Here is a 12933-nt window from a genome sequence, read left to right on the forward strand (position 1 = left end):
GGAACACCTGGAGGAGGTTATATGTGAGAGTTGTGGGAAAGGGAGGCAGCAGTTAGGAGTAGGCATCACCCAAGAATACACGTTTCTGGCTCTTCAGGAATCTAGATGCCTGAATAATTAATCCTTCATCAGGAGGATTCTGTTGACCTCTCCTCACCCAGGGCCCCCAAGAATATTACATACTGTGCAGCATAGTGAAAGCACTCAGGTCTAGGTTTTCCTAGATTCACACCCCACCCTACCTACCACCAACATAGTGGGATCACTTCTTTCCAACACCACCCATTGCCCCCTGCCACAACTGGTTTCTCCAGGATCAGTTGTTTCACTGATTTTTAAAAAATAGAAATTGAGCCTAAAATAGGATTAGAAAGAATACTTAATGAGAAATCATATAAAGAAAAGATTTTTGGAATTACAAATAGTGTCCTTTGTAGCATCTGGGTTAGTTTGGGCTTAGCCGGAGACCCTGGGAACAAAATTCTAATGTTTTAACCTTTCATAAGTCAGTTGTCAGCTCCACACTTGGTCTTGTCGTCCCACTTACATGTCTGGACATGCTGGGAAGATAATTCCTTCTAAACTCTCATACACACAGAGAGAGAGAGAGAGGGGGAGAGAGAAAGAGAGATGGCCACTCGTGTCTGCTCTTGGTGCTGCTGAAACATCCCTCATTTATGACAAAGGTCTTTTATATCCAGGCAGGTTGATTCAGGCTTTACCCTATTTTTTCCCACTCCATCTTTTCTTCAAAAAGCCACCTCTTTTCACTATAGAATATAGAAAATGAGTCTCTGAAGGCATCAACAAAGCAGAAATGGAGCTGAGTTCTATTTATGACCTAATAGTCATTCTAAGCGAAGAGCTGGGAAAAAATCCTCAAGTAACCTAGAAACAGCATCCTGAGCTCTTTAACAGGTATCAGAGCAGAGAAAGTGGTAGGTCCTATTAGGACCCTGCAGTTCTTAACTTTTAATCTGTTTCTGTTAGAGCGATCCCCACTTAGTGCCCATGCTGTTTTAAACAAAGTCATCTAGACTTTGTTATGTCATCTAGACAATAAGCTAGTTGTTTATAAGCATATCAAGAAAGAAAATTAACATCTCTCAATGCTTTTATTTACTTTATTTTTAGGTTTTATTTTATTCATTTCACTGGTATTAAATGAGTCATTATTCAATAACTCTATTTAACAAACATTTATTGAGCATTTACTATGTTCCTAGGACTGAGTAGGGACTGGGGTGGAGGGATGGGGAGAAGTCCTGCCCTCAAGGAATTTAGGATCTAATTGAAGAGATAAAGGACAAATAAGAAAACATGACTTAGCCCATGGCAGTACACTCAGGGAGAACTCTGCATTGACACAGAACACTTCGGGGAAAGAGGGGAATTTCTCTGGTTTTGAGACTCCTCCCTATGGGGAAAGCAAGCTTTATAACATTTGGGGAGATTGGAGAGAACTGTATTTTAGGTTCTCTCAACAGAACCAAGAAACAGCTCAGCTTCCCCTAAGTGTTCTCTCCTAAGGGTCTGAAAGGCCACCTGCCTAGAGGTGCAGTCATAGACATCAAATTTGACCCCACATCTGGTGGCTGCCCAGGACAAATAAGCAGGGCTTCCTTTGGCTGTGAGCCAGCTGTCTCCTACACAGGTGGGGCCACCACTCTAGTCACACTCTCTAACTTCCCCTAGGATGTCAGTGCATGATCCCATCTGAGTTCAGGGACTTTTTAAAAATAGATCAAGGAGTTAAATGTGTTGGCTTGCCTTCATGGTAAGAGCCTTTTGGTGTCTTCCCCCACATGATCCAGGCTTTAACTTGTGCCCTAAGGCACTCACAGGTTTTCCATGTATAATGATAAACAGGTGCAGGGGCAGGAAGGAGTCAGATGAAACTTGTCAGACTTGCTGCTCACTCATTGACCCATGGGTGGAAACCCTGTGTCCACAAGCAAGGTGACAAAGGTCAAGAGTAGTCACAGATTTTTGAGCCATCACCCTGGGCACTGGCATTCATGGCAGCAGCAAACGCTGTCCTCTAATTATGCTTTGTGGAAAGCACTGTGATTTTTGTGGGTCTGCACCTCCTACCTTTGATGTCAAGTGACAGCCCTCTTGGCATTCGTTGAAACTGTTTAGTCTTTTTAAATCCACAGTGCCTGTGTCATGAACCTTATAGGAGAAAGTGCCACAACTTGAAAACTCATGGAAATGAGCTAGGATCGAGAGTGGCTTTGGTGCACTAGGACCCAGGAGGTGTTGTTCCTCCTATTTTTTCTTTTTTTGGAGAAAAAAATGTATGTTGGATTTGAAGGTTTAAGGTTGAGGTTGCCCTCAAGGAATTAGATATTGTTTTCAGAAGGTTCTTTCTGTGTTTTTCATTCAGTATCACCTTTGGTCTGTCTATGGATTCTAGGAATAATAAGGTATGTGTTTCAGCAAAGGCTGGGGTCATTCTGTTAGTCCTTGGGCCTGGAGGCTGCAATGGCTGCAGATGGTGGACATCAAGATGCCTAAATATGTGCCTTCCTTAGAAAAGTCACAAAGCTTCCTTTGTTATAGACCTAAGAAACATATAGCTTTAATGGTTTGAGAAAACCTATCTTTTTTCATCTCTAAATAAGGGTGTCAGCAATCTAGGTCATTTTTTAAAAATACGTCTTTATTTATTCTCTCTCTTCTTAATAGTTCCATTCCAGCTGATTTAAGACATCAATCTCATCACTCCAGGCATTGCTCTACTTCAGAGTCACCCAGCATTGTAGGCTGTCTACCCAGTCTGCCCCCAAAAGTAGGTGGCCTAGAATAAAGAGGAGAAAGTAAAAGAGAAAACAAAAGGGGTGCTTTCCTCTCAGGCCAGAGCCAGACAGACCAGAGAATCACCCACCAAGGGCTGCCAAGCATTGCTTGCTGAGGAAGTGATGGGGTCTTAGGAATACCTTGGAAGCTCGTTAATCTCCCATCTGTCTTCCTACCTCCTGCCCCTCACCTGCTATTCTGCATCTTAAACCTTTGAAAGAACTGTCTCACAGCAAGGAAGAGACCAAAGCAGAAGCATAGGACAAGGGAGAGGTAGAGACCATGAGTCTCCTGGATATGGCCCTGGCTCTCTATGGGATATCTATAGAAAATATCCATGGGTCATGAGGTTATCATGAGGATATCAATGAGATATCTGTGGGTCATGAGGTTATCATGATATCAATGAGATATCTATGGGTCATGAGGTTATCACAAGGCTCTCTATGAGTTATCTATGGGCAATATGGCTTGTAGTTCCATCCATTTGAGGTCCTTAATGATGCTGGAAGTCACTCACCTGTGACACAAAGGAAAGGACACCCTAACTGAATAAGGGCCCAGGGAAATCTTCAAGGTCCATGAGTTTGTTGACTTGTGAGAGAGATGTGGCTCGGGGAACTATATTTTCTGTGAGGTTAAATGTTCACAAATTTAGGGTTATGAGGAACCAGTCAGGAGATATTTCATTCCAAGGAGGTTGGTTTAGTGCCAGCCAGCCCTCACGCCCACTCACCATCTGCCTGGGCTCCAGAGGCAGCTCTGGGAGGGTGAACTGCAGCAAGCGTGCCATTGCCTCCTGCAACTACCTGTTCCCTTCTGTTCTGAGGAAAGTAAGGAGGTCTGAGATCCGGGGCAAAGCAGGAGAACTCACAAGAACAGGCCCCCTCTGCCACTCTTGGGAAAAGCCCTTCTGAGATTAGCACAGAGCATCTGGTTGGTCAGAAACACGGGGTCCATGCACCCATGGGGTTGTATGCGGGAGTGCCATGGGTGTGCACCTTCTCTCACGTGGGAGTCCACAGCTTCCGTCAGCTCTTCCTGACCTCCCCACCCTCCCTAACTTAGGGAAGAGGAGAGGACTCTGACCTTCACTGGCCAGACTTAATCTGAGAAAGGAAAAGCTAGGACACTTAAAGGCTTCCTGACCTTGGATCCTGCTTCCATAAACACCTCCTCACAGATGCCTTCTCCTATCCCACGGCTGTTTCAACCCCATCACTCTCACTGGCACAGCACACAGTGTCTTACACACAGTAGGCACTCCGGAAGCACCGTGGCACCAATGTGGACTCCAATGAGACCACTGCTAAGAACAGTGAAAGGCGAGTGCCTGGGTGGCTCAGTCGTTAAGCGTCTGCCTTCGGCTCAAGTCATGATCCCAGGGTCCTGGGATCGAGCCCTGCATTGGGCTCCCTGCTCGGCGGGAAGCCTGCTTCTCCCTCTCCCGCTCCCCCTGCTTGTGTTCCCTCTCTCGCTGTGTCTCTCTCTGTCAAATAAATAAATAAAATCTTTAAAAAAAAAAAAAAGAATAGTGAAAGGCTTCTGTCGTTGTCCCCCAAGATAAAATGTGACATACAGACCCTGAAATCACATGGCCATCCTTACAATCATTATGTGGCCTATGGTTGGTAAGATCGCCATCATGCCTATGCCTTTCTCCTCCCTAACCTCATTTCACCAGTCCTGCTCCTTCTTATAAGGGTACAGATTTCTTTTTCTCCTCCTAGGTGGTTATTGGACTTTCCTCTGCTGGTTTGGTTTCCTTTGTAGCCTTGCTTCAGACAGTAAATTTCTGGTTAAAGGAGGCTCCCAGGCTCCCTGTGATGGGGCAAGGTCTGACATACACAGAACTTTCTGCCCTGCCTCTCCTAACAACCACTGTTTTGCTGGATATTTTAGTCCTCAGCCACTGGCAAGAAGCCTCCATCCCAGAGCCAGGATGGCTTTTCAGATGTGGGCTCTATTTTTAATAATTGCCAACTTCCTAGGAAACCCCCACTCCCATCCCAGGACCACATGGCCTCTGGGCTTCCTTCCTGCCCCTACACTCCTGCCTTCAGTGGACTTACAGTGCAAGATTTAGCCATTCCTGCCTGGTCTGGCACTTGCTTGCTTCTCCAAACCTCAGACAGCCACTCTTCCCCCTACACTTCTAGAACCCTCCATGTTTATTCCTACAACTTCATTTACCACCTCACATTGTAGTTGCCTTTTATTTATCTGTCCCCATGCTAGCAAGGGCTTCCTATTTATAGCGCAGTGCCTGGCACGTATCAAGTTCATACATTCACTCAACATGCACTGAGTACCTGCCATGTGTGAGGCACTGTTTTCAGCACTTGGGATACACCAGTGAACAAACCAGACCAAAACTGCCTGTCCTCAGGGAGCTTACATTCTACATGGAAGACAAACATATAATAAATTAATAAATGATACAGTTAAAAGGTGATAAGCACCATGTGAAGAACAGCAGAGTATGTGGGAATGGGAATGCTCAATAAATTCATGTTGAATTGAATTGAATTATGACATGGTAAAGTAGACATACGTTGGGAACTCTTCTTTTGCTCAGTGACTGAGTTCAAACCAATGTCCCCAAGCCCTGAACACAATTTTTGTGTTCTGTGCCACATTTGGTAGATTCCTCTACCCAAAATATAGTGACGCCAGATAAATAGTATTAGATTTGAAAATAACATATTGGGATGTAACACTTCAGACCAGTCCAACTAAGTAGGTCTCCCGGTACTTCTCGATCTTTTTTACTCACAGCACACAGAGAACATAGTATTTGTCCAGCATTCTCAGGCACATGGGTAAGGTTTTTTGGAGCCTGAGAAGCCCTGAGGGCTGAGGGAGGTACTATCCCATCCCATGTGTAACTCGCTTGAGGCCCCTGGCTTTAGAATACCCTGGGTGATTAACACGCAGAGTCATAAGGCTCACTGATTTGGGAGCAATGGCCCAGGGATCTGCGTTGTTAACAATTCTTCCAGATGATTCGGATGCTGCTGGTCTTCAGACCACACTTTAATGAAAACTGCCATGCAACAAAGCAGAGACAGGTAGTGAATCACAGTATTTGTCGTGTCCTTATATTTGAAGTTGAGAGCTATGGAGCATGGTGTAAATCACTGGTTCTCAAACTTTAACATACATCAGACTCTCTGTAGGGCTTGCTAAAACATGGGTTGTTGGGCCCACCCGCAGAGTTTCAGGGAGGGCCGAGCATGTGCATTTCTAAACAGGTCAGGGCCACACTATGAGATCCACTAATGTCAATCATTTGGGAAGCTCGTATATTAGGAGTTTGGGTTCCTGTAAGGTAATTTCACAGAGACAAAGTTGGGGTTCATTTTAGAAAGATATGACTAAATCCTGTTTAGTCTAGTTGGAAAGCACTAAAAGAAATAGATTTGAGAAACTAAACCAGAACAAATTTCCTATTTGATAAAAAATGCTGCTCTGTGTCTTCACGTCATGTTTACACCTACCCTCCAGCCAGCTGTGTGCTGGTAAATGTTTAACCACCAGTTCTTAGGGGCAAAGGGCAAAGGGGGGCTGATCTCTGTCATTTGCCCACTCTGCCCCACCATGGCCATTTTCGGGCTACCCTAGTGACATCACTGAACACGAACGAGGGAAGAGATGTGCGGTGGTTCTCCAAAGGCCAGAGGAGCCAGGTCCAGCACACCACTGCCTCCAGGGACTGCAGGGGTTTGCCACCTGTCAGAGGCTGTCTCCATTACACAGTTAGGTACTGGTCACAGTCTCCAGGCTACAGGAAAAGAGGTTGCAGGATAGGAACTGTTCTCTGCAAAAGTAACCAAAACAACCGTCCTTCCTGGGCTGTGGCCTGGAGTGCTTGTGAAGCACCGCAGTTTTGCTTCTAAATTCCAGGGCCAGCTCAGGAAAGCCCCCGGGAAGGGCTCTCCTCCCTCATGTATCCTCAAAGGTTCTGGGTGTCTGGTTCCTTCAGGAAGAGCCGAGGCCCTCCTGACACCAAGGTTAGGCTGGCCCGGGGTGCAGTGGAAGATTTCATGCCACATAAACCCAACTGAGCTGAAACCACCCTAGGCTGAAAAAATCACTTTTTTAGGTAACCCACCTTATTAGACAAGTGAAAACATTGAAGAAAGTTTTCTGGTTCCGGAAAATAAAACAACAGAGCCAGAATTCAGAGCCTGCAAATGGTTCAGGTCAGGGTCATGGGGAAGTATTTTGAATATCGAGGGTGCCAGAGATGACAGTGAATCCTGGTTCAGCCTCGCTGGTCTCCTCCAGTTCTGTCCACACCCTTCCTGCCTGCCTCCTCACTTTAACTCATTCTGCTCTCTCTTTCCTAACCTGCCTTCATCTTTCCAGATGCAGGACGCTATGGGCTATGAGTTACCCTGGGTGTATTTTGTCAGTCTGGTCATCTTTGGATCCTTTTTCGTTCTAAATCTGGTTCTCGGTGTGTTGAGCGGGTAAGCTGACCGTTTCTATGTACTCTTTACAATGCAGCCGAGCAAGGTCCCAGGTCCCACTGTATCCATCACCAGGGTCCTCAGGGATGGGATCCTAACAGGCCAGGAAAACCAGGGGAAAAAAAAAAAGTCCCCATTCAACCACAGATTCTGACCCATTGGCTGGGCAGGCCATTTGACCTCTGATTTGCACCTAGAGGATCCCCGGGTCCCGGCACTGCTTGGGTCAGTGTCCAGGAGCCGGTGATGGGCACTTGGCCGTGCTCGGCTGCTGAGTGTGCCTCACTAACTATCATTCCATTCTTCCAGGTCAATGATGCCGTAGGAAGGGACTGGCCCTGGATCTATTTTGTTACACTAATCATCATAGGGTCATTTTTTGTACTTAACTTGGTTCTCGGTGTTCTTAGCGGGTAAGCAGGACCAAGGAAAAAGGTCTTGATTTTATTTTATTTACTCTTTCTGCTATTCCTGGCTTTATTCTTTTTTCTGGCTCTGATGAACCTGGGATAAGAGGCTACCTTGGGAGCCTTGAAGTGAGTGTCCTTGGCCTGGCTGGACAGAGGATCAAATGTACAAGGATTAATCTGTTGGTTTGGGCTTCACGAGGAGGTTCTTAGGCCCGCCTGTCTCCTGCTAGCTCATCCAAGCCCCTCCCACCCTCAAACAGCTATTCAGGTAGGCAGGATGTTTCTCCTTCTACCTGAGGAGCTGCATGGTGAGAGCCTTGAGTCGAAAGGGTTTGGCAGTAGGGATTGCCTTGCCAGTAGGTACTTGCCTGATTACCATTGTGGCAGGCTAACAAAAAGACTTCAGATAGCTTTTATGCTATCTATTGAATGGACTGGGGTAATAAGAGTTTGATTTAAAATATAAGTAAACAAACACAAACTAAAAATAAAATTGTCTTTGATTCTAATTCATAGACTCTGCAGTCCGTGTCTCATATGCCCTTTTTCTGAATGGAAATGGCGCTTAGCTGTTCAAAGCCGTAGATTATTTGCGAATAGAGGAGATGGAATATACTTTCCTTTAAATTTATCTACTTGGCTACAAGTATAAAGTTTGCCTAATTTCAGCCTTTGCTCCGATGAAGTTAAAAAGTGGTAGAAATAACATATGGTCGGGGCATCAAGCTGCCCTGGGGATGGCCACCTTGACACCACAGAGACTCACTGGCCCTTTCCTCAACCTATCTTCTTCTTCACAAGTCCACACCAGCCAGGCCAAGGCCTAACACCTAAATGCTCCTGGTGACCTGCTCATGGGTGACCTCCTCTGCTACCTTTGCTACAAGGGGGAGGGGGACAATCTATTTCTGCCCTGCTTTGAATAGCCTTTCCTATGTCTCCAGGGACAGTAATGCTGGGATAAAGTCAGGCATGACAGGAACGATTGCATTTAACTTTTACTAAGTACATAAACTGGGAACAGCTCCTCCTGTCTCCTGCCATAGCCTAATGTCCTATAGGAGCATCAGTTTAGTCTTTGGGCTTTGGTGAAGGGAAGAATCTGCTCCCACCCTCACTCCTTTCCATGGTGGGTGGCCTGTTAGAGACTTTGATGACACCATGCCTTTTGCCAAGCAAGGTAAGGCCACACAGGAAACTAGTGTCTTCCATCAGGGATAAACATAACAGGACATGATGAACAGGACAACATAAGCCCCTGGTTAGCTGCCTGGAAGGTATAAAGGTTTTCAATTTTGTGTTCCAACACAAGAAAATGCTCCTGTGTTTATATGTGAATCAAAGCATTGAAAAAACCAACTTCATCACTCCCATTCGAGACAAATTTGGATATTCCAGCTCTGCACTTGCTGGATGCATAGAGTTGGGCAACTTAACCCTTTTAAACTTTAGTTAACCATCAAAAAAAATGAAAATAATACCGACTCATAGGTTGTTGTGATAACAGAGTGAGATCGTTTGTGTAAAATACTTGGCATATACTAAGTGTTCAATAATGGTGCTATCATGATAATGATTATTGTTTACTTATCATATCTGGAATTATTGCATAAAACCCTCAGCCTTTTCCTTTTAAAGATGAGGAAAGTGAGCCTGGAGGTAAATGGCTTATGTGATGTCATTGTGCTTCTAGGTATTAGAACGAGGACCAGAACTCAGGCAGAGCCTGGACCCCATCTTCTCATCACCATCCATTGGCTATACATTGAATGAACTTGAACTGTAACACAAGCTAGAGCTCTGAACCTTTAAAAAAATGTGATTCTACTTTCTTCCCCCAGAGATTAGGAACAAATCTAAGCAAGTGAAATCCCCCCCGCCCCAGGAATCCAAAATGGAGAATCAGCACTGGCCAATGAAGGCCCCTCCTCAAGCAGGGTACCTACTCACAGTCATTTTTGGGTCCCCCAGGAAAGTTGTCTTCCTGGCAGAGAAGTTAAATGACAGCAGCTGCTGATGTGAGAGAAAAGTCGTTTTGAAGAGCATGTCTTGGACCAACTCAGTCCCATTGAGATAGCACGTGTAAAAACAGCCCAAAGCCTGGCATTAGTAATGCTCCGAACATGAATTGACTCTAAACAGGAACACTAAGGCTTTCAGACTTCAGAACTGTGAGCTCTGGAGTCCATACATTGGTCTCTGCAGGACACCTTCCCCAGCACCTGCTCCCTGACCCTGTCCCAGAGTAGTAGTCTGCTCCTCACAGCTCTGGATTTGCTGATGGAACATCTCCCAAGGCTTCCTGGGCTGCTGGGCACACCCTCTGCACAGAAAGAGAAGTGTCTATGGGTAGTCATCTCCCCTGCCTGGTTTGAGGAGGCCTCCTAATCAGTCAAAAGGGCTGGACACTCTGAATGGACTGCCCTGGGTCCATGCAGTGACAAAACCTGGAATCAGGCTCTTATTGGCTACCACATGGTGGCAGTGGTTTCAGTTTTGAGTCAGCATCTTGATCAGTCGGGACAATAACATAAAAGTCACCACAAGAATGCAACAAAACTTCCACTTACTCATCAGTCAGACTTCTGATTAAACCAACCTTCCAATAGCATCCAAAAACCTCTCAGAGCTCCACGAAATTCACTGTCCCAGTGATAGCATTAACAGTAACCAACCTCCATGGCAGGCTCAGTACATGGAGCCTTTGGTGGATAGCTCATTTGATGCTCACAACAACCCTATGAGCTAGGTGCTATTTATATCTCTGTTTTATAGAGAAGAAAACTGAGGTACAGATGAGGAAACTACCTCAGTTCTTAAGGTGAAAATGGAGGATCGAGGATTAAACCCAAGCAACGTGAATCCATAGCCTCTATCCCTAACCTCCATGTTATACTATCCCCAAACCCATTTAACTGGCTAATCCCATGTTCCTAAATTAGAGTCAAGAAGTGGGGAGGTGAGAGCAGTAAGTGCAGTGAGGAGGAGCAAGAGGAAGAGGGAGAAAGGCAGAAGCAATCCATGGAACAACTGTTGAAAACAGCCGCTGAGAACAGAAAGAGCCCCAAGAGGAAGCTGCAGAGCCACCACTCAGGAGGCTGCAGCAGGGCATGGTTGTTTAGCATGGGGGCTGGCAGCCCTGCAAATGTTAATAGTCCTTGAGAGAGAACAGACACCCCCCCCCCCAGCTTAGTAGAAATGCCTTGGAGCATTTTGGAACTGGAGTGGTCTGAGACCCTACACCCACCAATTAAGGACAATACTATTTTACAGCCCAACACAGTAACTCATCCTTATAAATTATGTCCTTCAGTCACCAAGAAAATGTTAAATTGTGCTTGGAGTGTTCTATTCAAGAAGGAAAGAGGACATTCTATAAAGTAAAATGTAAACATTCCGAGATTTTGGTGACCAAGGGTTAGGTAACCTTCATCTGGAACATTCACGTATTCAGAACATCTTATTCCTCACGAGGCTAGATAGAGTCAGTGTAAAGAATATATATCTCATGGATTTTTTCAAAATGGTTTCATGTTCATTATCTGTTGATCCTCACAAGCCACAGGACTTCTATTAGCACAGACAAGAACTGGATTATACTTGCTTTTCTCTCCAAAAATCTCAGTCTCCAGCCTACTAAAATTAAAGCAATACAGTGAGATTCTCAAAATTGCACTTAAGCTATAGTCAGGTAAAAGTCCCCGGACTCTGGAATCTGGTCACTTTTTGTTTTAAGTGATTGCAAACTGAGGACTTCAGATATGTGCCATCAGTAGACAAGGAACTCAGGATCTCTTAGATGGGTAGTCATCCTGTCCTCTTTCCCACCAGGATATGGGCTGGTCTCTCTCCCCAAAATAGCAAGGGGCTTGGTGGGGAAGCATTTTGCAACCTGAAAGCATAACTAGATCATGGCATTATAGTAAAGACACAATGTCTAGGCCCAGAAGGATCCAGGGCATGCATTCTGTGTGGGTGGAAGCAGAAGAGACAGCAACATCTATAGTCATATTCATTATCTGTGTAGTTATATTCTATGAGGTCACTATGAACACTGAATTAATGAATACTAAACCATTACTCTTGGACTCTTGGGAGAAATACAGGAGAAATGCAAGAATCCTGTGAGCTTCTAGTCACAGTATTTTTGTCAACCAACCAATACACAACTTTATTTTATGTGTTTTAAAGGCATCTTATTTAATATATATTGTTGATTCATTAACATTGAGCTCATGGCTAACAGCACTATAACTGATGCCTGAATGGAGTTTATCTAACACGTGTACTTTTTCCCTAAGGCACATCACAACCTTCTTGCACTTAGGAACACTAGGCAGCACTTCAGCACTGTGCTTGGGGGCTATTTTTACAGAAAAACCACCAACCAAAAGCACAGAAATGTGACAAACATGGCACTAAAGGGATAATAAAAAATACACTTGTTTACAGTGTGAGAGCTGAAACAAGAAGGCAGAGTGTAGCTGTGTTTAACCTCAGCTGCTTATGTGACTCCAGTTTTTTGCCATGCTGCACATGTCTGCATATGACCACAAAGGCACACAAGTATCAATTTGGGAGTTACAAATAAATTTTAGTGAGTAAGCAAATTCGCAAATACGGAATCTATGAATAATGAGAATCGACTGTATTGTTCATCAGAGGGCCTAGAGCCCCAGCCTTCTGTATTGATTGGATTTCCCACATATACCTCCCTCAGCATGCTTTACATTACTCAGCACTGGCCCCCAGCTCTCCATTCCACCCCTCATTTTTCATGTTGGCCATTGCTGGCAAGAGCTGTACTCCTGCCTTATGACAAATCCCATGGCTGTGACTGATTGTCTAGCCAGCTCTGGTCCCTGGGCCCAGCACAGCCCATCAGGCTAGGGCTTCATGTCTTCATTAGCTCAGTCCCCAGAGCAGGCACATGGCTGTCATCCAGGCAAGGAGATAAAGAGATCCAGATACCACCACCCAGCAAATCCCTTACTGTGTGGAGTCTGGAGAAAGAAACCTTGGCTCACCTTCCATCCAGCCACAAGCAGAGTTATGCCCCTCACTGCATGGGAGCCAATGGGAGCCAGCAGGGCTTCAGATCTGACCCTGCCTCCATTCCCCTCACACCCCAACACAACCTCATTTTCTTTTCTCCTTGTAAATGTTTATATTAGTTCCCCAGAGTCTTCGGGTATGGATGATGAGCTTTCATTCCACAGGGCGGATGCTGTAACACAGGACTGGGT

At 45.2% G+C, this 12933-nt stretch overlaps 1 protein-coding gene across 1 annotated transcript in view; it reads left to right on the forward strand.

Annotated features, from left to right (window-relative positions):
- The window catches only part of CACNA1C (calcium voltage-gated channel subunit alpha1 C), a 645253-nt gene that overhangs the window by 438823 nt on the left and 193497 nt on the right, over nt 1-12933 (forward strand). The window contains exon 8 of the mRNA XM_035028541.1: nt 7587-7690. Coding sequence (XP_034884432.1) covers nt 7587-7690 — 104 coding nt within the window. The remainder of the gene's footprint in view (nt 1-7586; nt 7691-12933) is intronic.

Source organism: Mirounga leonina, unplaced genomic scaffold (genome assembly GCF_011800145.1).
Source record: "Mirounga leonina isolate KUSES-001 unplaced genomic scaffold, KU_Mleo_1.0 Mir_201, whole genome shotgun sequence".
Taxonomy (NCBI): Eukaryota; Metazoa; Chordata; class Mammalia; order Carnivora; family Phocidae; genus Mirounga; species Mirounga leonina.